Here is a 26,600-nt window from a genome sequence, read left to right on the forward strand (position 1 = left end):
TTTTATATACTCAAACTGGAACTTTATAGAAAAAATTAAAGTTTTTAAATGTTTACATATTTTACAATATGCAAAAGTTTCTGTTTCTTAAAAAAGGCTAATAAAATTAAATAAATTGGAGGGTAATACATCCATCTATGTGCGATTGTGTCACTCAACAATCAATTAATTGAAAAATTTGATTAATTATAAAAGAAAATTAAGCTTATTGATATTTTTTATTTGGGTGGGAACTATTAGACTGGAAACTAAAGATGTGTATAAAGTTTTGTTGATTTATTTTGATTTATTTATTTTGTGCCGTTAATCTCCGTTATGACTTTGAAAATCTTTTTCATTCGGTTTTTGCTAAATTTACATCAAGAGGTTCTAACATGCTCCATATGCGCTAAAACAGCAGAAGGCGGATTTATTTTAATGAAACTGTTCTTGTGGATGCGTCCCGGTCTGAAAACAACGACTTTACTGTGACGTCCAACTACAGCAGCAAGTTTTAACTCTGCAAGTTGACTGCTAGCCGTTTAAAGCTGAACAATTAGCTATAACTCAAAGCAGATTTTTAAGACAAACCAGTTAAATTCGCTCTTGGATGCTGTGATATTTAGCATATTCAAATCAGAAGGAAATCAGATGAGATGTGGTAAAAATGATCAGAGCTATCTGATGTCCGTCAGGCAGACGGCTGCAAAACTCACACGAAACATCAGCTGCAGATCTGTCAAACGTCACATTTCTAAGAGCTACAGCAGCGTTTTCTTTTTACAGCAGAGTAACTTCCATGTTCTTCAGACAGCTGCTACATCACCACAGGCCGTTCACACCGCCAAATAACTCTGATGCCTCACGTCAGATGACTGCCGAGCAAAATGCATGTCGTTCAAACATAAACAGTTCAAAGCTATTTAAATTCCCCGTAAGTAATCGATTAAAACTCATGGAGGATGACGGTGAGGACACACGACCCGCTCCTGTGCAGCGCCGCGTTCTACTGCAGGTTCTTCAGGAGGCGTCCGTAGCGGAAGTCGTAGACGTGTCGACAGAACAGAACCAGCTCTGGGTCGACGTCATCGGGCACACAGTGGTGGGTGGGCATGGCGTTGCTAAGAACTGGCGGCACAACGAGGGAGGCGGCGCTGTCGCGGACGCCCTCCCTGCGGCGCTTTATCAAGGCACAAAATCTGCACACAACAAACACAGGAAGGTTTCAGTGCACTGCAAAAACACAAAATGTTACGTATTTTTGTCAAGTTTCTACTTAGTTTAGAAATTTAGTTTAGTTTCTACTTTAGAAACTAATTTCTAGTTTATAAACTAGTTTCTAGCTTGAAACTTGGTAGGAACTAGTTTGTAGTGTAGCTGAGTTCATTTTATTTATTTTTTATTTTATGAACCTTCTTAAAACATTTTTATTTCTATTTTGTTGAATTGACGTGTCTGTTATTGCTTTTGGACTGGCAGGCTATTTCTGTTTTATACTCCTTTTATTTTTGGTTCCTAATGTAAACATTGTTCTGGGAGGACGATTATTAGTGTTACACAAAGCAGGGTTCTGTGACTAGCTGCAGCAGCCAGATGCGTGCTAATGCTACCTCTCCCTCTTAATAATGTTTATATTGTTAAAAATAGTTCTCATAGCTTTTGTTCTGCATGAAAAAATTATGTTAACTGTGTAAGTGTTTTAAACAAAATGTTGGGGTTGGTTAAAATTAAATTATGTTTATAAAGCTTGTATAAAGTTTTCCCTCCAAAACATGTTTGTTGGGCCGCAGGACTGTGGCTGTGTACCAAACCCAGTGGTTGAGTTTGTCCCACACTGTTTGTAGGCATAAACCAACGCAGATCCTGATTCCAGTTTGATCCTTTTCACAACTGCTACACTAGTTCGTGTAGAAGTTAACTAGAAAGTTAGTTTTGTTTCTAGTTTAAAAGCAAAACTCTTTTCTAAACTACAAACTAGTTTGGAAATGTTTTTATCCACAGTTTATGTTTTTTATTTTATGGCAAAATTTTAAACTGCTGCTGCGCAAATTACTCAGTAGGCTGTTGCTAGGTAACCACCAGTTACTCTACAAGTTGTTGCTAGGTAACCAAAGAATGAGTGAGTTAGTTGACTCCAGAAACTTTCCTTAACTGGCTGTGAAAGGTTGAGGCTGAAGCCTTTTCTCTTCCTAAATCTCCTATATTGTTATTGATTTATTGTCCAGCGCTTCAGAAAATCTTATTTTTTTAATCAGCAGAATGTCTGAAATAAAAAAAATAAAAATACTAAAACACACAAAGACACCCTTCTTACCGACAATACTGTGCCAATGTTAGGACATAGCATTTGTCTTCAATACAGGCCACACTGTTGACATCCTGGTGACGGGATGCAAAGATCTCATTCTGCAGAGAGATGCCCAGTTAGCACAAAAGAAGGAAAGTCCAGCTTTTCCTTTTAATTGATACATTCTGCATGTTTCTTGACTGCCAGACTGTCTCCTTCTGTCACGCAGTCATGCTCATTTTAGCTGTTAGGTTTTATTTTCAGTAACTGTGAACATGGCAGCTGTTTACCTCACAATGCAAGGTGGGGTTGTGCCCTCCCTGCGTGTGTTCTGGACGATAATACCAAAACAAACTCATCATCAGCTCTCCTGAGGAAACACAGGCGTCCATACTGGTCAGTTCTCCCTCACCAGTTTAGCTTCCTTCACCTGTGTGATCGTGACGTACCTGACTCCGGCTCCTCCCACAGTGCCGACACCTTGGCCACGTAAGGCAGAGACTTCTTTCTGGGCCCAGACTTCAGCAGGACGGTGTCTCTGACGCGAATCTCGTCGCCGTCCCTGCGGATTCCCTCGAAGCATTTCCTCAACACCGGAGCCTCCTCTCCCTGAAAACACAGGGAGCAGAAAATACCCAAGAACAAAAACACACTGAGAACTGAGAGACAAGCTGCTGCTGGTCCATCAAGTGTTTTAGAAATTACTTTTGTCTTTTAAAGGAACATCTGGATAAACACCCGACTTATTTAAAGAGGAACTATTTACATTTTGCACTTTTTTAACTTTTATTTGGATCTCAACTGCTTCTCCAAATAGCCCAAGGAATTTAATGCCATCTTATGGCAATAAATTTATGTTTTTTGGTGCCGTTTAAAAACCCTGCTGATAGTTAAGTCTCATTCCACAGGCACTGCATCGTTACCTAGCAACCCCAGAAGCCCAGGGCTGTTGCCTAGCAACTCAACAGGAACCCCAGCATGCTTGTTCAGCTAGTTTTACCGCTGCATGGGCTGTACAATGGCTGCTGGAAAAGACAAACTGTTTTGTTGCTGACTTTCTGTCCTTAAACCACTTGCTGCATTCTTGCTTGTTAAGCAGCAGGTTCCACTTCTGCTTTTCAAAGATGTGCAGTTGTATAACTGCGCATCTGTTTGCAGTCATTTTCACATGTGAGTTTCGGGGCAGGGTCAGCTGAAGCTTGTTTTGATTTAAAGTGACAGAGACCGTAAAACAGCTCAAAACATGTGGAATTGACTAAACTCTCATTATCTAAGAATAATTAATCAAAAAAATGTAATGAACATGTTTGTATAGCATGCAAACGTCTCCTGTATTGTTCAAGGGAGTATAAAAGGCAACCTTTAAAACAATCATAACAAATATTTTGATTGAAAATACCCAGACAAAAATAAAATAATCTCTTCATTTCTTCTTTAAAATATAAGACAGCCCTCTAATCAGAAAGAACTGGTACTTTTTTTTATAATATTAAAAGTATTTACTTAAAACAAGCTCGTAAATCTGGCTGAAAAGTTACTTATGAGTCAATTTTGTTTTATTTCAACCATCCTAAGATATTAGCAAGAGAAACTAAACCAAAAATACTTGGTAAGATTTTGAGTTTTTGCAGTGTTCAGGCTAATTTACAAAACTGATCCGACTTATTTTACCAACATTTTCCCTCCAACTGGAAGAAAGAAAGCGAATTTGAATCTAATAGAGAACGTTTGAAAGATGCTAAAATATAACACATACAACACAGCAGGAGTGAAACCGGTAAACCTTTTATGGATGCAAACTCCACTGAAAACCCACATGTGTAGGATTGTATTCAAAACGTAATCAATTACAAATTTATTGATGGAACTTGACTTATTGTTGAGTTTTGATTATTGATTCTATGTTGCATTGTGTTTCTGTGTTTGATATGATGTAAAGCACTTTGAAATGCCTCGCTGCTGAAATGTGCTTTATAAATAAAATTTGATTGATTGATTGATTGATTGATTGATTAAAAGACTTTTGGCATGACTGTCTCTACTTACGACAACAAAAACCTCCTTCTCAAAGGGCTGGCCCAGCGACCTCCAGCCGTTGGTGGATTTTTGCCGGCTGTTCTTCGGCTGTTTGGGAACCGTTTGCCCTCCAGCCGAGGCGGCGCTGAGCCTCTGGTTCTTGCCCCGGTTCAGAGGCGGGACGGCCAGGCCGCCGCGCGCTCCGGACCTCGAACCGCTGCTGGGCGGCCTGGCGCTCTGCGGACGCTCCTTCGCCACCTGCAGTGGCGGCTGGGGTCGGCTGGGGTCGGAGGGCGGCGTCTGGACGTGGGCCACCGATTGGCCGGCTGGAGGCACAGTGGGAACGGGGCAGCCGGTCAGGACTCTGGGGCTGGGACACACGGGGATGAAGGACGGGCCGTGGTGATCACTGAGACTCGGCGAGTATTCTTCTGCAGGGAGGAGCAGGAAAGGATTAATCGTTGGCAGAATACCTGAAATGGTCCTCAACTAACTACTTCAACATATTTTCACTCAAAAGTAAAATGTAGCCGTCCAAGAAATTACTCGAGTAAAAAAGCATTTGGTAAAAAGTCTATTCAAGTGCTCGAATTTAAACATTTCACAATCAGAGGAACCAAAATATAAAGTTAAGTTGAATTTTTTTTTAAATGACAAAAATTTAAATAAAAATAACAAAATCAGGAAAAAGAAAATGTTTCCAAATTAGTTTCTTTCAATATTAAACTTACAAAATTTAACAAAAACTGCAGGTGAGTGTCTGTGTCTGGTGAGGTTTTGGTGAATTTTTCATTCAGTGGATAAAAAAATTCAGAAATTTTACTCAAGTAAAAGTAGAAATACTTTATTATAAAGTTACTCAAGTAAATGTAAAAAGTACAGCATAGTAAAAATACTCATAAAAGTAAATTTTTCCCAAAAAAGTAGCTTTACAAGAAATTTCTCAAGTAAGAGTGACAAAGTATTTGGTAAAACGTTTCCTAAAGTACTGTGTAACTGATCAAAACAATCATTTAATATTTAAAAATTACGTTATCATTGTGAAGTTATGTGGAAATTTTGATATTTTAAAGATCAAATTGAAAATAATTTATATAAATAATTACAAAACAACAAAATCAAGCAAAAGAATCAGTGAATTGAATTGTGTCTGGTGATTTTATGTTTGTTTTTCGTTCAGTGGGTCAAGAATCCAGAAATTTTACTCAAGCATGAGTGGAAATACTTCATCATAAAATTACTGTAGAAAAAGACAAAAGCACAGTGTGGTAAACATACTCATAAAAATTTATTTTTTCCAAAAAGTTATTCAAGTAAAAGTAGTTATTGCTAGTAATTTCACGATGTAAGAGTTTCAGATCAGTCGATATTGATCATTATTGATTAGGTGTTTAAATATCTGAAATACTGCCAGACTGGTGTTGTGACCTTTCCTGTTTTAGCCACAGTTTTCACTCCACGTCAGTTGTTTTATTAATCATTATTATTATTATTATTATTATCCAGCCAAGATACACAATGGTGGAACTCTGGAACTGCAAGTTACGCAACATGTCGTTGCTAGGTAACCATAGAATGAGTGAGTTGCTAGGTAACCAAAGAAAGAGCGAGATAGCCGATTCCACCAACTTTGCTTAGCTAGCGGTGAGGTGGCTAATTCTTTTCCTACATCCCCCAGAATGCTGTGCGGTTCTGGATCGAGGTTCAGTAAAATTATTGAACATTCTATCAGACATATTATTGATTGATATTGATCACGTCTGTATCGTTATATATATCATTATTGTTTTATTGCCCAGCCCTAATTAATAATGATGAATGAATTTTTAAAAATAATCTTCAACAAATTTAGTGATCGATTAATCGTTAACTAGAGTATGTAGACTCAAAAATGGGCCATTTACTGTAAAAACAATACTAATTAAGCCAAAACTCTAGAAATCCTTACATTTTGCATTTATTTATAGACAAATAATTATGTTCTACCCAGAAGAACAACTAGTTTTTCAGAATAAAATTTTCAACCTTTGCATTCATGCAAGAAATTAAAACAAAAAGCTTTTTATTCATGTAAAGCGTCCAAAGGTGCCACCAAACTGACAGGAAAGTTAAAGAAACATCTTCCAGAAAAGTTAGAATAAGAGGCGGTAAAGTGACACCGCAGCGTGGGCGGACCGCCGGCTATTTCCACAGCAGACATGTCAGAATATGAAAAGAAAAGGAATTACTAATGACATTTAAATAATATCTCCTTTCCATTTCTGTGCCCCAGTGTGACAGTAAGCCAACAGACTCGACAGCGTGAAAATCTGCTGCGTAAAACTCAGGCATCATTACCTTTATTATTGCTCACACCTGTTCTTTCCCGTGGTTAAGCGTCTCACGAGAACAGGGCCGGAGATTTCCACTGAGATTAAAGTCGGGCCCTGCGGTAGACGACAGCGCGAGCGTTCACACACCGAGCCGCAGAAAGTGACAAACGACTTCAGAGTTCAGAGGAAATAAACCTGTTTTTTTTTTGTTTTGTTTTTAATGGAGGCCACCTTCAGGTGCTTTAAAAAACACACAAATGTTCTCGTATACATCCACCGTTTCTGTTCTGACTAATTTCTCGACTTGAGCTCATTCAGTCGGCTCACTGGGTTTCGGTTCAGTCTGCAGCCGCATGCATTCAATCTGAGTCAAAAGAGGTCCTGCCCTGTTTCTGATTTTTTATTTTTTTGTTTTTTCCTCTCTCTCTCACCAACTTCCCAGTTCACTGACACTCTATAATGGGTCAGATAAAGCAGCTATTCTTAGCGCACTGCACCGCTTTGGCTACCAAAACAGGAAATGCATTCAAAGTAACCTTGCAATTAAAACATGCAACATAAAAACACAATCCAACTGCAATGGGAATGTTCTCTAAATGACTACTGCTCACGTTTAAGAGCTTTTAAAGCACTTACACTGACTGTATCGCCTGATTTTTTATCAATTATGAATAACCAGTGAGGTTTAAGTTGTCAAATGTGGAATAACTGCACCAAATTAAAAAGATAAAAACACACAAAAACATCGTGACATGAGCAGCAGCAAATTTCTACCTCAGAGAAGAGTTCAGTTTCACAAATTTACATTTGCCACCATGAATCATAATGTCCAACCACAACCAAGGTACTTAAAAAACATTGTTAAAAGAATATTTCACAGGCAGATAAGGAATAAGGGAGTGAGGAGTTGAATTTGTATTTGTAAAAATTTAATTAGTTTATCCTAACAATCTATGGTAAACATAATTTGTCTTAAATGCAAATTATTAGAAAAAAATCTTTCTCTGCAAGTGTAAAACAATAAAACATGAGGAATGTGCGGAAAAGGAATCAAATTATAACTAATTTATTTTTTAAAATATGGAAGACTTCTGAAATTAGTCATAAACATAAAATACATGAAAATGAATCATAAGAAATACTGTAAATAATTCTGTAAAGTAAAAGTGTATCTTTTTAGTAGGTGTAGATGGATAAACGGTTTTCTTGTAATTGTAAATAGTTTTCCCACCATTTGCACACATTGAACAGCGCAAACTGGAGATTGATTGGCAGCGCTAAGACCCGCCTCTTGGCTCTGATTGGTTGTTGCAGACAGCAGCAGTGGGAGGAGGATATCTGTCTCATATTTTCATGGAATGAAGAAAGTTTTAATAAATATGAAAAAAAACAACATATTTTTGTAAAATATGTAACAAAAATATTTTACAATATTTTACAATTTAGTCTCGTAACAGAAACGTGACTAAATCATGTTGGGGAATAGGAAACATTGCGGAGTGACGTCTGAGTCTGTCACGATAAATTTTGCTGGACGATAAATGGTTCCAGAGGTTATCGTGATAAATGATAACATCGTAATATTGATTCAAATGGTTTGAATCGTCCTTAGAGAGCAGGGATTTCTTTGTTCAAGTAGGTCATTTCTCTTCGAGGCGGACATGAGTCACATACGGTGCACCCCAAGGCTGAATCCCTGGATCCCTTTATTCAATATCTATTTGCTTATTGTAACAGGAAATAATATCAGCTACCATAACTATGCAGATCACACACAGCTCTACATTACGATGTCACCAGGTGACCTTTGACCCCATCCAATCACTGAACAGATGCTTAGAACAGGTAAATGTGTGGATGTGCCAAAACTTCCTCCAGCTGAACAGAAACAAAACTGAAGTTATTATTTTTGGACCTAAAGAGGAACGATCTAGAGTCAGTGCACAGCTTCAGTTATTACAACTAAAAATCAGCAATCAGGCCAGAAACCTGGGAGTAGTAATGGACTCTGACCTGAACTTTCAGAGCCACATAAAGACAGTCACAAAGACGGCCTTCTATCACCTGAAGAACATTTCCAGGATTAAAGGACTAATGTCTCAGCCAGATCTAGAGAAACTCATCCATGCGTTTATCTTCAGTCGTATTGATTATTGCAACAGCGTCTTCACAGGTCTGTCCAACAAATCAATCAAACAGCTGCAGCTGATCCAGAATGCTGCTGCTGGTGTTCTGACTAAAACCAGGAAGACAAAAAAATATCACCCCAGTCCCTATTCTGGCTCCCTAGAGCTCAGAAAAAAGACTTTAAAATACTTTTGTCAATTTATAAATCACTGAACGGCTTAAAGATCTGCTGTTGTCATAGCAACCTTCCAGACCCCTCAGGCCTTCTGGTTCTGCTCTGCATCCCCAGAACCAGAACCAAACGAGGAGAAGCAGCATTTAGCATCTTTGCACCACAAATGTGGAACAAACTTCCAGAAAAAAGCAAAACGATCCAGACTAAAAACCCTCGTGTTCACAGTTGCTTTTGAAACATAATCAATGAAAATGTAACGTTTCAATTTTTAACTGTTTCTATGATTTTGTGTTTTTGTGTTTTTATGATGTAAAGCACCTTGAACTGCCTTGTTGCTGAAATGTGCTGTACAAATAAAATATTATCGAGTTTGATAAAGCATTTTTAACATTCTGACGTCTGCCTACCTCTTTTGATGCCTTGGTTGCATTTGGCGCAGTCTTTGGGGGTGTAAGGGCACCCCCCTCTGGTGATGGCAGGAATCACACTGGGATAGGAGTAGCCATTGATTCTGCAGGGCTCTCCATAGCACGCCTCCACTGAAGTGCAGCAGTAAACTGGATGTCTGATCCCTGAGGGTGGTGGACCGGCGCTGGGCAGCAGCTTCGGCCTCTTGCTGCTCCTCGGACACAAAGCCAGAGGCGGCATCGGCGACGGCGGGCTCTCCGGATGGGTGAAGTGGACGTAGTAGCCTGGGAAGCAAGTGTACGTGTGCGGGCTGATGGTAATGGTGGCGGGGTGGGCGACAGAATGGGGCGACTGGAGGTGGTGGTGGTGGTGATGATGGTGGTGGTGGTGGTGGTGGTGGTGGAACACGTCGGACATTGAGCCGTCCTCCGGCTCCTTAAAGGTCTTGTCCTCCAGGAAGAGGGCCAGTCTGTGACAGTACTCCACGCATCTCTCTTGGGAGCAGCAAAAGCAGGAAGTGACTTCTGCCTCCATCTGCTCCTCTTTGATTGTTTTTAAGGGGAATCCGAGCGACGAGCCGCGCTGGAAGCCGTGCCCCGCTGCGGTGCCCGGCGGACACAGACCACAGCAGCAGCTCATTTTGGACTGAGCCGGGAACTCTGCGTCCGGTTTTCTGTGCTTCAGCAACTCATCTGATTTGGCGTGCGGTCTTCTCGGTTTGGTCTGCGTTGGTCCTCCACAGACAGGGTCAACGTTTGAGCCGCCCTGATTGGACTCTGTCTTCTTCTGCCGTTTGGTTTTGTACTGGGAACCGGTGAGTTTGAGCAGCGTGGCGGCGGTGAGGCCTGCCTGACGTCGCGGTGTCGGTGCAAGCAAAGTCAACCAGTCGATGCTCTCCGCCTGATCTTTCTGTTTTTTGGCTCTTCTCCCTCCTGCAGAGACATTTTTGGCTTTTGGATCCCCGTCTGCGTCTTCGCCTGAAGGCTGTGATTTCTTTGTGAGGTCGGCCATCATCGAGCCGTCTCTGTAGAGCAGCAAACTGTTGAGGGCCTCGGCGTTCAGGGAGGCCATTCTCCGCCTGCGAGGCTCGACAGCCGGGGAAGCTAGCATGAGTAAGGCGTCCTCTTGGTTGGTTTTTGGTTCTGGAGTTTGCCGACTGGCGGTGGAAGTTGACATACGTCCAGATTTGGTCGATCTTGAAACAGAGAGCTCTTTCTTTTTGTCTTTGACTCTCTTTTGCAGATTATATTTTGCATTCTTTTCTTTGTTGATGACTCGTTTCTCATCCAGACGGGTTAGCAGAACGCAACAGGAGAAGGACTCTCTTTTACCGAATCCTCCAGTCGTCTTCCCGTGATAAAAACCTCTTTGGTCCTTCTTTCGTTTTTTAATAATCTCATTCTTTCTCACATTTCCCTTCTGTTTGAGTTCTCCTTTCTTCTTGCAAGCATTCTTCTTCTGCAGTTTCCCGCGCTGCAGCGGCTGGCTCTGTTGCGCTTTCACCATGGTCTCAGCATCAGTGAGCAGATGTGCCGAAATCTCGTCATCCAAAGGTTGTGCAGCAGATGGCTTCAGGTCGTCGGCATTAATCTGTGCAGAGACACAGCACACGTTTAACCGAGAGCAATCAGTCACATGCAGTGAGCTTTTCCAGTTAGAGTAGAACATTAAATTACCAAAATATCACCAGAATTATAAAAATATGTAAAATAGGAAATTTAGCAGAACGGTTGTGTGTGAATTAGTCTCAGGATAAATGCAGTGGTCATGTGAAAACCCCAGAGGATTTCTTTAGAGATTAATAGAGAGGAAAAAGCAGAGATGTTAACTGTGGAGGAGCTACAGAGATGCAACGCTCAGGTGGGAAAATCTGAGGACAGGTTTTAGTTTTACACTTCATATTGGATGGATGGATTAAAAAAGAAGACAAATGGATAATGGATGAATAAATGGATAGATTAATAAAAAAGAGAATGGATGGATGGTTATAATCAGGTGATGAATAAATCAAGAATAAATGATTTTAAAAAGAGGACGGAGGGATAATGGACGAATAAATGGATGGATAAATGATTACACAAAAGAGGACAAATGGGTGATGGATGGATGGAAAACAAGGAGACGGATAAACAGACAAATGGATGGATTAAAAAGATGTGCAGGAGAAAAAAAAGAGGATGGAAAAATAGAAGAAGGATGGATAGATTGACAAAAGAAGGACAGATGGAGGAAAATATCAGAAGACAGAGGGATGATGGATGAATAAAAGGAAAATAGAGGACAAATGATTAAAAAAGAGAAGGATGGATGGATGGATGTTTCACAAAGTGGGATTGGAGATAAAATCTGGAAAAACAAATAGTTTCCGTGTTCTTTTTCTATCCTTAATCATCTGCAGAAAAAATCTTAAATCAAACTCTAGATTTTTCCAGAAAATGAAATTATCAATAATCTGAATCATCCTGATGTTCCTGCAGTTCAAATTAAAAACCTTCAGTGTTTAATCAAAGGCGCAGAGATTAATATTCACACATGAACATATTCAACCAGATTCTCTTCATCACAGATTTGTGGATCTTTTCTTTCGAATCCAGCAGATTTTCAGATGATCCTCTTCCATGTTGGAACTTGAGCAGCAAATCTGCACCATTGGAAGCAAAAACAAGCCAGAAGCTCATTTCTACAAAAACTGGTGGCAGAAACGCTCGTCAGCGCAGCGGCCTCCTCGGTTTCCATGTCAACAAGCTGCTGTGGCGCACATCAAACCGTCTCTGGCAGCTCCAGAGGAGAAAGCGCTCCACCAAGCTCTTGATGCAATTCACTCATCTATCCGAGATCACAGAGGAAGCCAACGCGCCGACCCGAAGGCCTTCGCAGCTCCTGATGTTTCAGCTGGTGCTGACCTTTATGTGTGGCAGCAGCAGGAGGAGACGGATCGCTCTTCCTGCCGCGGAGAAACACAATTATCCTGCTTGACCTCCAAGAAGTCAGTCAACATGTTTGTCTTTTAAAATGAAGAGGCACCGAGATTTCACAACAACGCTTTAATTCACGATGGAGAAACCTTAAAGGTGATCCGTTCTGGTTCCGTGAACAGGTTATGATCGGTCTATGGGAGAAACAGAACTTCAGTTCTCATGACTGTAGGCACTTCATTATGCCTGCAGTTGTACGGAAGATGATTACTGCCACAGGTAAAAACGAATTTGGATTTTTTTTTTCTTAGTGAAAAAATAAAAGTATTTAAAAAGTTATAACTCTCATAGTCAGAATTCTGATAAAAATGAATTCTGAGAAAAAAAACTTTCTAAAATCATATTTAAAAAGTATTTAAATCTTAGAAGAAAGTGAAAATTCTGAGAAAGAAAATATTTTGGAAAAAAAGTGAAAATTCTGAGAAAAATTTTTTTTAATTCTGAGACAAAAATAATTCTTAAAGTAATGTCAGAATTTTAGAAAAAGTCAAAACTCTTAGAAAGAATTCTATGGAAAAAAATATGTAGATATTTTTTTCAGTGGCCCCAATCCTCTTTTATTAATCTGATCTCATTCAGCATGAGTTGTTTTAGGGCAGGGGTCTCAAACTCCAGTCCTCAAGGGCCGCAGTCCTGCAACTGTTAGATGTGCCTCTGCTGCACCACACCTGAACAGAATAATTAGGTCATTAAGGCTCTGGAGAACTGGTCTACACAAGGTGGAGGTAATTAAGGCATTTTATTCCAGTGTTTTGTACCTGTGGCTCATCTAAAAACTGCAGGACTGCGGCCCTCGAGGACTGGAGTTTGAGACCCCTGTTTTAGGGTTTCTTGTCACTTTAAGTCCAAATAGGCTGCTTTGCACATGAAAATGTGCATCTTTGAAAAGCAGAAGTGGAGCCTTCTGCACCACCAACAAGAATGCCGCGGTTTGTTTCCGGGTGGCAAGTCAACAACAAAGCACCTGTCTTTTCCAGCAGTGCATACAGCAGTAGAACCAGCTGACCAAACTGGTCAGCTGGTAAAACTGGTCTGTTTTACCAGTTAGTAGTTGGCTGTAGAGCCAACCAACTACTAACTTGGTTGGCTCTATTACAACCAAGTAGTAGAGCTACTTGGGTTGCTAGGTAACGGGGTTGAGCTTGGCTGAGGTTGCTAGGTAACAGTGTAATGCCCATGGAATGTGATTTAGCAATTTGGAGATTTTTGATGCAGCTCATTTTCCAGACACCAAAAAACAATTTATTGCTGAAAAACGTCTAGGTGTTTCTTGGACTGTTTTTAGAAGCAGCTGAGACCCAAACAGAAGTACAACAACGTACAAAAAGTTAATTTTGCATAAGTTTCTGTTGTCGTTGTTGACTTTTTCTGCTGTATCACTTCAACATTTACCTTCAGCACTTAAACCTTTCTGTATTTGCAGCCGAGCACGCCTCATAAAAATGGATAATGTCAGGTTGTTGCTGAAAACCTGTTGCTGTGACGCATAAAAACACGTCTGACAGCCGACGAGCGGATTCAAGTGTCATACCACTTCATTTACCGACCAACTGAGCAGCAAATTGCTGTATTTTTATGATGACAGCTTGCAGTCGGGCGACACTAAATGAAGGGTTTGAAAACCAAAAATGAGTGCAGGCTTTGCCCAGTGTTTTTAAGATTACAGAACAGACAGCAGATAGTTTCTCTCCATCACAACGGAAAATGCTCAGACTTTCTCAAGACACTGGAAAGCAACGGCTTGTTTCAATAAACATTATTCCCGATCACACAGAGGCAAGCACGTAAACAAATGCAAACCCGTTTTAACTGCCTGTGATGGACATTTCCAAACAATCTCACTGGCCCGTCTTCAGCCCTTACTGCCGAATAACTCAGTGAACCATGAAACACAATCTATGAGGGCGAAATTTAATTTCCACATAATAAGCACACAGAAGGAGCCTCGCATTGAGTTTCTGTCTGCGGATATCAAATCAAGTTGCTCCATTTGAATAGGACAAGCGTGCAGCTGAAGGACAGGAGCTCAGGGAGAGACAAATTCCACATTCACATGTTGGGATATTTGCTTTTGTTTTGTTCGTATAAAAGAAAAAACACTCAACTGCACTTCATAACATTAACCATTAGTGGTGTGGTTAATTAATTAGTCTGTCAAAATTAGCAATAAGTCAATTATTTGCATGATAAATTAAAACGAGCTCAAGAATGTCCATTTTCATGATTTATTGTTTTTCTCTTTCCCTTATCTTTCTACCACAAACTGGAGATTTAGTAATTACCATATTTTTCGGACTATAAGCCGCTACTTTCGTCCCACGTTTTGAACCAGGCGGCTTGTTGCCCGGTGCGGCTTTTCTGTGGATTTTTCTTCGACCACCAGGGGGCTCTTTAGCAGAAAGTGAATTATTGGAAGTCACAATTGGAAATCAAATAAGAAAGGGCTGAATTTCATTTAGAACAAGCACATGCCAGCAGCAGGCACGATGGAGAAATGTTTTCAAATTCATATGATGCAGCTTTTAAGTTGTGCAGAGGGAAACAGAGCCGCTGCACGTAAGCTTGGGTGAACGAATCCACGGAGGGCTGCGCCTTTAATAAATCCAGCCAATTTAAATCTGATGGATTTATTAAGGACTCCGCCCTCTGCTGCCCTCTGCTGCCGCCTTGTGGAAAACTGAGAGCGTCTTATAGATGTACATTCCAGTTTTTATTTATTTTTTTTAATTGTAGGTGCGCTCTATAGTCCGGAAAATACTGTAATTTTATTTACAGTATTTACAATAAAACCCCTTTATTGTTGTTTTCTTTATTTGTTTAGTATATTTAAAATGACTTTCAGTACCAGAGTTAAATGTTCATTAAAGTTTTAACTTTATTAATCCTGGAAATGTTCTTTAGGTGAGAGAAGGCCGACTTTGTAACTGTCTTTATGTAGCTATTAAAGTTCAGACCCATCATTACATCCAGATTTCAGAACTTATAAAAAATTTCTTGCTGTACTTTCTAGTCAAGTTCTGTTTTATTGGTGCATATTTGTTTAAGGAATATAATTTAAATCTACTTGTTAATATTGCAGCAACTGACAACAAATGAATCCAGCTGAACAGAAACTAGAGCTAAAGAGGAACGATCACACACCAGCACATTAGGGCAACTGTAAATAGAAAATAAAATAAAAAGGAGGAATAAAATTCATCTCTGAAATTTTCTAAAAAAAAAAAAAACCCTTCAAATTTAGAAGTTTGAAAATTGGAAAGATTTGCTAGAAAAGCTCAAAAATGTTGATATTAATCTCAGAAATGTTCTAAAAAACAAAAAAGTATATTTCTGAGTTTGAAAACTCAAAAACTTACTAGAAAAAGAAAAATCATAAAATTTCCAGAAAGAAAAATTTGGGAATTTTTTCAGTTTTATTAGTTGAAGAAATTTCACCTCTGAAATTTTTCAGGTTTTTCGGATTCGCAAATTTCTACGTTCTTCTATTCAATGTTTCAAGTTTTTTTTCTAGAAATTTTTCAACTTTTCAGAAATTTCTTTGCTTTTCTAGAAAATTTCTGACGTTGATCTAAAAATTTCTGAACGTTTTTTTTTTTGTTGCAAATTTTCCTCCTTTAAAGCTGAGAAAATTCTTGAATTTTTCCAGAAAATTTATGACGTTAATCTCAAAATTTCTGCATTTCTTTGGTAGAAATTTTCTTTTCTCATCTAATGGTCCTAATACACCTTTGTCAGCACAAAGCTTCAGTGATTTAAAAAAATTATATTTACATGGATTTTTTTTAAAATTTAGCTTCACATTTCAGTCATTTGCAACAAATGCATTCTCTAGGTATTGAAAGTAAATTGGAACCCCTAAATGCTCATGATTGAGCTCTTCTTTGGGTGATTAACCCTCAAGCTGAGAGCAATTGTAAGTAAATAAAGCCCCAATGACAGATGAATTAGCTCTCTCTTTCTCTCTCTCTCTCTCTCCCTCTCTCTCTCTCGATGGCGTATTAAACTGGCTGTAGCTTCATCTCCAGGAGGAAGAGGATGGAAGGGAGGACATGGTGTAGAGCTGTCACCATGAGAGCAGAAAGCCCCGAGGCTGGAGCTCTCCTGCAGGAATCCGAGCCGATATCTCCACTTTTCTGGAGCGGATCAGCAGTTCAGCAGTAACACCAACCGCCATCCGCCATCCTCCACGCTCCAGCCAGTCACAAACACACCCACATCCACGCAGGAATCCAAATCACACCGAGCAAAAACGTTTAAATCACAAGCCTGAGACCATAAAGAAATAAAGAGACTCGCCTCGGAAGAGCGCGTAGTTGTCAATCTGACAGCATGCAGGATGTTACAAGAGAAGTATCGGAAAAGCAGGAAGGGGGTAAAACACCCGAAACATCTCGGTTCCGACGGACTTGAGGGAGTAAACCGCTCGGTACTAGCGGAACAGCAGCAGCTCGGATTACAGCAGAGTTGTTGCAGCAGACCGCGATCATCTCCAGCTGGGACCGAATTCAAGCCGATTACCTCCTGCGTCCCGCCGGGTGACCCAGCCCGTCTTTAGTTCCGAACCTCGGCTCGGACCCGGAGCGAGGCGGACGGCGATCCACGGAGCGAGCAGCCCGCAGCAGCTGCAGACATGGTGCACGGATCGGCGGAGCGGTGACCTACTTCCGAAGCGGCATGCTGGAGATAATATTCATGCGCTGTCTGCGTTCACATGCGTGCGCCGGGACATCCCTCCGAACCCCGCGTACTGGTCCCTCTGGACCGAGCCGTCACCCACGGATTTCACTCTCAGCAGCACATTTTCAGTGTGTGATTTTGCTGATCTACTGGAATGGTCTATTTTAAGCCAGCAGTCAGCAAACTTTCCGCTAGGAAGTGATCACATGAGAAACAAGAAGTCAATATCTGCGCTTCCATTAAACATAAAATCGCAAAAATGGAAATTACGAAAATAAATTTGTTAAATTGAGACACAAAAGCTTCCATTGCAGTTTTATTTCGAAACTCTTTCAGCCATAGCAGTCACGTGATCAACAGCCAGATGTTACTACTGGCGAAAACGCAAAAGAAGACAACAGGAAGTAGGAGGAAGAAAACATTTTTTTATGTTTTTGTTTTTCAAACAGTTTATAAAAAGTTTGAAAAACAAACTTTTTATAAATTTGGGGAATTGCTGACTAGAATTTCCCAAGTATAAGTGTTTTGTTGGAACTGAATAAAATGCTAACGTCTTCTCTGATGGCTGCTAAATGATCAGCGCTAGCACCATTGCTAATGATTTATCTATGAACAACTTTATTCACGTGTAATTTCATTTCATTTCTCATTTAGCTGAAATGCTGCAGTTGCAAAATTTTGTTTTTTCTACATTTGCAGAATATAAACAAAGATTTGCAGACATTTGTAATGGAAAATGTTTCCATTTGTCCCTAAAGCAACAACAAAATTTATAGAAAAAAATCAAACACGTAAGAAAGCAGAAACGTAGTTCTTAGATTCCATTAAACATTATATAGTTCATACATGTCCCGGCCCAAGGCTTTTCTGGACCCAAAGCAGATTTTTATTTGGGCCCCATCCATACCAACAAGTCAACACCATTTGCTCCATCATTGCTACTTTCATTAGCATCATTTGTAATTAGCATACATTTTATCAGTGTTAGATTTTAACCTCAGGTGCAGAAAACTAAAGTTATTTGGATTTTAAAGTGCAGAGTGGCGTTTAAGTGCCAAATTATTTTAACAAACACTGAATTTACAACACACAAGTTAATGAGCCTAACATCTTAGTTATACTGCAGCTTATATTTATCAAATATAAAAATAAAAAAGCTGAAAACTGAGATGCGTTGAACTAGTTTCTGTCTTCTTTACCAGCTTGTCAATTTCAGGGATGAACAACAGTTGAAAACTTAAAGAAAACACTTTTATTTGAGTGGGGATTTTGCATTCAGCTTGTCAAAAGCGATATTTTGCTAACAGCCGTATACATCCACACCCAGGCCTGGCGCTAGCAGCATCCTGCCGTTTCCCTCACTTTAGGTGGAGAAACAACAGATGTTGCAAAAACCGACTTAGCAACACAGAAAGTGCCAACTCTGCACACACGAGGCAACAAACGGAGCTGTTCAATGAACGTTTTCCTGCCGAAACTTAGGAAGTAAGGAGCTTGTAAAGTTCAAACTGCACCGCTTGTGCAGCTGCTCCTCGGCTGATTATAGGTGCTCCTCCTGAAGCTTCCCCAGTTAATTAGCAGCTGTTTATTTGCTCCTAACGAGCATTACTAATTAGCAGCTTTGTGTTTCCTTCATTCCTGCCAACACCATCATCTCTGTCTATTTCACTACTAGTGAGATAAATATATGTAGACAATCACTAATAATCTCATGTCACTGACAGCAGAACATGGAGAGATGTGTCCCTTTGGATTAGGCTCATTTACTGCATCCTCTGCTCCTAATGACGCAGTTAGTCCAATTATGAGCAATTAGTCTTTTGTTTTCTGATATTTTCCCACCAGACATATAAGACTCAGTGCTAATGTGCAACATTGCGTTGATAAAACTCTCAGCTCATTGACTCACTCAAGCTGTTTAAATAGTTTCACCGCTTAAAGGTCATTTTTTTCCGTTTAAAACACATTGATGTAGTCAGTGGCGCCATGTTGGCGTGCCGTCAGAATTTAGCTTAATTGGTGTAAACGCTGATTGCCCTTATCAATATGAGCTTTACGATGTGTAATTAACAGCAGTAAAGGAGCCGAGTGTGTTGAGTTAATGAGGCGTGAACGCTGGGGGAGCGAGAGGAAAGGACAGGCAGCCGAGGGCTGACCTGTGCTGCAACAAACACAAGGCCACATGCTACTGGAACACAAATCTGTAGGAAGCTTATAAAAAGCTACAGGAAGCTGCAGAAATCTGTAGAAAGTTGTAGGAAAAAGCAGGAAGCTGTAAAAACATGTAGAAAGCTGCATGAAGATGCAGAAAACTGCAAAAGATGTGGGAAGCTGCAGGAAGCTACAGAAAGTTGTTGAAAGCTGTAGGAAGCTGCAAAAAGGAACAAGAAGCTGTAGAAAGCTGCATAAAGCTGTAAAAAGATGCAGAAAGCTGTAGGAAGCTGTAGAAAGCAACAAGAAGCTGTAGAAAGCTGCATAAAGCTGCATAAAGCTGTCGAAAGCTTCAGGAAGCTGTAGAGAGCTGCAGGAATCTTCTGAAAGCTTCTAAAAAGTTATAGGAAACTATTGAAAGCTGCAGAAAGTTGTAGAGAGCTGCAGAAAGCATTAGAAAACAACAAGAAGCTACAGGAAGCTGATCATCCTACTGGCTGAAGCTCACAATAATGTTGCGAACGATCTGCTCAGGATCAGAAAGATCAATAGAAAACTGATTTCACCTGAGAGAGTTGAACATTTTCAATGGGCTGATGGTTTAAAAGATGGATAAAAAGAGGAGTGATAGAAGAACAGATGTATAAATAGATCATGAAATGCTGCAAAGGGCTGGAAATGTGGAAACGCCTACAAAACTTTACTGGTTTCCAATGTTCCCATTAAAGATACCAGATAGTTTTCTAGCCGCTCTTATTTCTGAGGAAAGACTGAAATAAAAAGAGCAAAAAAAAAGATCCCAGATCTGACCTTTATTTCTGTAAATAACATTTTCCTTTTGAGCGCCGTCTATGTGTTTTCAAGGCTCTGGCTCATGTTCAGGCGAATTTCCTCTGATTATGAGCTAAACTCCACACACACTCTTCACCTGTAGGAAAACACAGATGAGTTTGCTCACTGCGTTTTGTGAAAACTGACATCAGATATCTCCAAAATGTCCTACATTTATCTTCTGTTTGTGTCTGACAAGTCCTTTCCCCCAGAAACTCTGATGTGAGGAGATGTTTACTGACGATGATGAATTTTTCATTTCGGAGGTGGAGAGATAACATCAGGCAGGGAGAAAAAACGCCGGGTTATTTTATTGATCTTTCTCTCGTCTCATCCCTGCCTGAAAAGTCAGCGCTTCGGTTCTTTCAGTCCAGAGGTCAGACCAGGGAAAACCAGGGAAAGAATAAAACGGTAAGTAAATAAATGCATATTTTGGGACTTTTTTTTTTAGCTGAATAGACAGTTTTAAATGTGAGGTGTCATTGCTTTATTAGAAAATAATAGTTGATTGGAGATATGAATAAAAGTTCAGACTTTTTTGGTAAATTTTATCAGATTTTAAATTAAAAACTTGTTCTCCTCCTTGTACTTTTGAGTAAAATACTAACTTCTCAAACTAAGAAATGGTCTTGTTTTTTCTAGAGTATTTCTAAGAGTTTTTCGGCAGAAATTTTGCCATTTTTTTCCACATGCACAATGGTCCCAATACTACGTGGTACATTTATGAACCTGTTTCCCCCCTGGCCTGTGGTGGCGCTGCATCAAGAATGACTGAAGGAAATAACACTAAGACCTCTGAAGAAGACATGAGATCAACTTCCTTCTACACAAAATGTTAAAAATGGAGTGGAGTCAAATGTTTGCAATGGTAGGATTTCTGATTTGTCTTTGGTAAAAGGCAACAAGCATTTCTACCACCGTTTTTAAAACCATTACAGATAGAAAAAAATAAAAGGAAGAATAAACTGCCACCAAAAAACTGAGACATTTTTAGATTCATCTCAGACATTTTCTAGAAAACATGAAAATTTCATGGTCTAGCAAAATTTTAACTTTTCAAACTCAGAAATCTCATTTTCTTTCTCTAAACATTTTCTGAGTTTTTTGGTGGAAATGTACTTTTTTCTTTCTATCTACAATGACACTAATATGCTCTTTCTTCTCCTCGCCTGTGGTGGCGCTGCACTAAGAACCACTTAAGGAAATGACCCAAAAACCCCAGAAGAAGACATTGAACGCAACTTCCTTCTTCACGAGACGTAAACGTCAGATTTTATGATTTCTAGGTTTTCTCTTTTGTCTTTGGTAAAAGACCATGAGCCGTTTCTCTCGCTAGTGATAGACTGGCACTTTTGTTCTGGTTGTTTTTACCCAGAATGCCCTGCGCTGTAGTCCATTTTCTGGTTTTGGAGGGTTCTTACTTGAGGTTTTTAGATGGACCAGAGTTTAATTTCTAGGAAGACGAACTAGAGTTTGATTAAAACAAACCGAGCAGCACCATTAAGACTTGGTGAGGATTTAAAAATCAAACAGTTTTTATTCTGTAGCTGCTCTGCTTGCTGCAGTATAAAACTAATCTTCATACAGAAGCCAGAGGGGTTCAACAAAAGGCCATTAACTCATTTTAAGTCATAAAAGCAGTGTGTTTTTAGGTTGATGAATCATGCAGCAGTAAACAACTTAATCCCAGGAAGTCGCTGTGCGAGTTTTTATTGCCTTCAGCTGCTTGTCATGAAGCTGCAGTGAACCTGCGTCTTCACATACGTCTCAAGTGACCATTCATGATGAGATATCATTACCCAGCGACTCAACCCCTGGCAGCTTATAAAAACTGGATCATCACTCTTTACGCTTCTTACTTAAGTAGAGGAAAAACATGGAATCATAAAGCCAAAAAAAAAAAAACATTACGAGTGCTTTTATATTTGTAGAGGGACTAAATGTTTTAAGATCGCACCAATCAAACATTCAAGCATCAGATTGAGGAAATGAGACTGTTTATAAGAGTTTTTAACATATCCCAAAGGCGCTCCAAAGTATTTCAAGTTATAAAAACGCAGATTTAAATGCAGCCAAAGAGAAAACAGCCGAGGGTTAACGATGAGCTGGTAGAAAGCACAAAGCCCCAGTTTGAGTATTTTTATAGCTGCTAAATGACATTTAAGTAGATATATCAGGTATATAAATGTTTACAAGATTATTTAGACACTCCATTAACTTTGTGCTGAATTAATAAAATTAATTCAATCCATTTTAATTGGGGCTTGCCATAGCAAAGCATAGGAAACATGCTAGTCGCTCAACATGACAGCCCTCATGCTAACATTAGCCTGAGAGCTAAAATAATTGAGGTAATTTTTTACATACTAGGAACATTTAGCATACTGAATGGAGTAAGTCAATATTGTGATAACCCACATCCTACTGGTAGTGTCAACATGCTAGTCGCTCTACATGCTAGTGATAGCCCTCATGCTAATGTTAGCCTCACAACTAAAATAGGTATTTTAGTTTATTTGTTGTGTATTAGCCTCATGTAGCATGTTAAATGGAGTAAGTCAATGTTGTGATAACCCACATCCTGCTAGTAGTGTCAATATGTTAGTTGCTGTACATACCAGTGATTGCCCTCGTGCTAATGTTAGCCTCACAATTAAAATAAGGATTTATCACATTTTTATATGTATGTATGTATGTATGTATATATATATATATATATATATATATATATATATATAAAACTTTTAGCATACTGAATGGAGTAAATCACTGTGCATCAACTAGCTAGTGACGCTAGTCAAACATGCTACTAGCAGCATTTCAGCTAACTTTCACATTTTAGCTAGTTTTAGTTTATACACTAATGTTTACATACTGAGTGAAGTCAATGATAGTCAACATGCAAGTGGAAACCCTCATCCTACTGGTAGTGTCAACATGCTAATTTTTGACACAACATGTTAGCACCAATCTTGTAGCTAAAATTTGAAATGATATCTATGTTTACCATCCTGAATGGAGTAAGTCAATGTTATGCAACATGTTAGTGATAGCCCACATGCTACTGATTACAATTTAGCTAACCCTGCTTAGCATCGCTGCTAGTTTTCAGCATCAAAACGCTGATCATGCATACATTTTACGGTTTAGATAATGTTTTGTGGATTTTTTCCCACCAGGGGGTCTTTTGTGGGCTCTGGTGTCCTTTATATGACAGTAGGCTGACAGGAAAGGGGGAAGGAGAGGGTGGAAGACATCCGGCAAATGTTAGTCGGTTCCGGGAATCGAACCCGCGACGGCTGCGTCAAGGACTTAAGGCCTCCAAATGTGGGTTGTGCTATCCCCGACGCCACCACAGCACGCCTAGTTTAGATAATGTTAAAATCTTACTGAATAAAACTTAAAGGAGACAACTCAAATGAAAACTGCAGGTATTAAAATCAAATCATTAGGAAATGTGAATTTACAATGTCTATTACATTTTGAACAAATGGTTTTCTTTCCTTTGGAGTTGCACTCATAAATAAACTGACAACTTAAATATTCAGATAATATTTCTACATATTTTTTAAATTCAGAAACATTAATAGCTTAATTTTATTAATTTCTTTCTATGTAAAGTGACGTCATCAGAGTCACATCTGCTGCGTTAACTAAATCTGAAGTGAAGTTGATTGATTTTAGCAGCTGGTCTGTTCTCTTAACAGATGGTCTGTTGCTGCACATTTTTGCTGAGAAACGTCACAATCAGCTCTTGCTCCGACATCCACCTCTATCTGTTCATTTCTGGTTTAATCACCCGTATGGATGTTAATGTCAGGTGTAAACATGTCTCTATTGGTCTTCACACAGTTTGCTGCTGTGTACTGTTTGCAGGATAATTATATTGTGTTTGTTTAAACGACAAGTAGCTATTAAAAAAGAAATAAATCACATTACTGCACCAATACTGAATCAACACATGCCAATACAACAGCAAATTAGGGGAAAAGAAAAAGATGAGGAGTACATTTGTGGCAAAAATCTCAGGAATGTTCTAGAAAATTAATTAAAAATTAACAAAAAAATTATAAATAGCTAAATAAATTAATACATTTTTTTTATCTAGTTTGAATAATTGAACTTTTGCTAGAAAAACATCAGCAAATTATAGATTAATTTAATACATTTTCTAGAAATTTTTTTTGGAGATTTTTTAGTTTCAAGTTGCAAATTTGCTCTACAAAAACAAACATTTTGTAGAAAAAACTGAAAATTTCTGAGTCTGAAAAGTTCAACATTTGCTACCAAAACAAATCAGAAAATTTCAAAACTTCTCTAGATATAAACGTGAAAATATTAGAGTTTGAAAAGCTGCAAGTTTGTTCAAAAAATAAGAAAAAATATGGAAATGTTTAAGTCTGAAAAGTTCAACATCTTCTAGAAAAAAAAACTCAAATTCTGAGATTAATCTCAGAATTTGTCTAAATAAAAAATGTTAATTTGAAAAGTTGCATTTGTGAGAAATAAACTGAGAAATGTTCTGAAAAAATGAGTTTCTGAGTTCCAAAAGTTGAATTTATTTTTACTCTCAAATTTTCTATTTTTTTTATTTTATTTTTTTTTAAATATTCTGATAAATATTTAAATATTTCAGGCTTTTTTTCAATCAGTTTTTGACTTTTGAATCCCAGAAATGTTCAAGATTTTGTGGATAATTTCTGACATTAATCTAAAAATTTCTGAGGTTTTTGGTTGAAATTCACTCCCTATTTCTCCTTTTTTTTCTACGATGGCTGTAACACACCGTAATATCTATTATTTACTTTGGATCAACATTATTAGCTTTTCCTTATTTTGCTCTTACCTTTGATTTGTTATTTTGTTTGTATTTCCTTTTAATTCCTGTAATGTACTTTGTATTGCCTTGTTTCTGAAAATGTGCCATATAAATAAAATTACCTTACCTAATATTTTCAGGCGATGATCAACACTAAAGACAGGAGGTCTAATTATCTGCTTCCTCTTCCTGATGCCAGACAGTCTGAATAATAACAACAGAAGAGGAGAAAAGCATCTAAAGATGATCTCTGAAAGCATCTGAACTCAGGAAAATCTAAGAGAGATTTTCTTTACCACATCCAGCCTCCTGTTTTTACAGATTTGTGAGAAACAGCAACACGCCGGAGGAAAAGATAGAAGATTTAACTTCTGCTGAACTGGAGGACACCTGGTGAAGGATGTTTCTCCGTCACACTGAAAGCTTCTGTTCAGTTCAGTCACAGCCAGGAACAACACATAAAACACACACTCGCTCTCTTGCAGCAGATATGAAGAGCCCCAGTGTGTGTGTGTGTGTGTGTGTGTGTGTGTGTGTGTGTGTGTGTGTGTGTGTGTGTGTGTGTGTGTGTGTGTGTGTGTGTGTGTGTGAAGACCCCGGCTCTGAACGCGCTGCTGCAGCTGTGGAGCGGCGGACAGCTGACGCCAGTCTGTGGGTCTCCTTGTCTCTCCTGCACAACAAGCCCTCCCTCCTTTCTTCTCCTGTCATTCCACGAACCAGACCTGCACGTTTCCACAGCTGCGTCGGAAACACAGCGCAGCTTTTCCTGCCTGCCTCCCAATCCGACCTAATGTTGGGAAAACTTTCTCCGGTATCACAAAAGCTGAAAATAAAATGTTTGTTTGGATGTTTTACTCTTTACATTTTCACACCTGATAGTCTATAGACTCCACCACAATTGCTACGTTTGTTTTATTTTCAGCTGTTGCGGTTCGTTTTCACACCGCACTGAATCAAACAAACCAAACAACTGAAAAACATGTTCCCCTCCTCGCCTGCGGGGGCGCTACGGCAACGACACAAGAACCTCTGAAGAAGACATGAACGCAGCTTACTGCTAAACAAAATGTTAACAAAAAACGAGTAGCGTCAGATTTTATTTGTTTTATCTTGGATTAAAGATCACGAGTAATTTCTCAGAATAATCAGAGCTGGTGTGAAACCAGGCATAGTTTTAGCAAATTTCACTTTTAAAAAATGCAAAATAAGGAGGGAAAAAAAAACATTCTTATTTTTTTGGAAGATTTAAAAAACAAAAAGCAGTTAAATATGAACTGTCTCCATCTGTATCAAACACCTGCAGCCTGTGGGAGTGAATCTGAAATGACTAGCAGGTAATTCAGAACTCCAGTCATCAACAACCACTTTGTTAAAGCCATGAAATGATAGGTTGTGAGTGTAGCCACTAACAGTTACCCACTCATTTATTATAAATGAATGTATTTGGCTCTATGAGCATCACAGACACAAAGAGGCATGGAAATCCAGCCTGGTGAGTTAAACTGGAGCTGCTGCGTCAACAAGCAGCCTGATAAAACAAATTGTTATTAAAAAATAACCAGACAGTAAGAATAACAAAAAACAGTCATGATGAGTTGTTAGTTTCTGTTGGGGAATATTTAAACTCCCTTTTCTGACAGGGAGGCGGCAGTTGTTGTTTTACAACCTAGTAATATTTATTCAATTACGTTTACTTGAGTAACATTTTTGAAGGAAATTATTTTTTGCTATGTTGTACTTTTTATTTCTACTTTAGTAATTTTATTATGGAGTATCTCTACTCTAACTCGAGTTAAATTGCTAGATTTTCTACCCACTGAAAAAAGAACAAACAAAACTTCAC

At 39.0% G+C, this 26,600-nt stretch overlaps 1 protein-coding gene across 5 annotated transcripts in view; it reads right to left on the reverse strand.

Annotated features, from left to right (window-relative positions):
- Positions 1-26,600, reverse strand: part of bahd1 (bromo adjacent homology domain containing 1) — a 32,396-nt gene continuing 5,796 nt past the window's right edge. Inside the window, exons 2-8 of one of the 5 annotated variants that reach the window (XM_044143490.1) lie at positions 24,885-24,961; positions 9,304-10,894; positions 4,313-4,713; positions 2,716-2,875; positions 2,557-2,636; positions 2,294-2,385; positions 1-1,178 (exon numbers count right to left, since the gene is read on the reverse strand). In XM_044143490.1, coding sequence (XP_043999425.1) covers positions 986-1,178; positions 2,294-2,385; positions 2,557-2,636; positions 2,716-2,875; positions 4,313-4,713; positions 9,304-10,810 — 2,433 coding nt within the window. In that variant the 5' untranslated portion in view covers positions 10,811-10,894; positions 24,885-24,961 and the 3' untranslated portion in view covers positions 1-985. Of the gene's footprint in view, positions 1,179-2,293; positions 2,386-2,556; positions 2,637-2,715; positions 2,876-4,312; positions 4,714-9,303; positions 10,895-16,575; positions 17,384-24,884; positions 24,962-26,600 lie in introns of those variants that run through there. The other 4 variants (XM_044143491.1, XM_044143489.1, XM_044143487.1 and 1 more) reach the window with 4 other exon arrangements.

Source organism: Gambusia affinis, linkage group LG16, assembly GCF_019740435.1.
Source record: "Gambusia affinis linkage group LG16, SWU_Gaff_1.0, whole genome shotgun sequence".
Taxonomy (NCBI): domain Eukaryota; kingdom Metazoa; phylum Chordata; class Actinopteri; order Cyprinodontiformes; family Poeciliidae; genus Gambusia; species Gambusia affinis.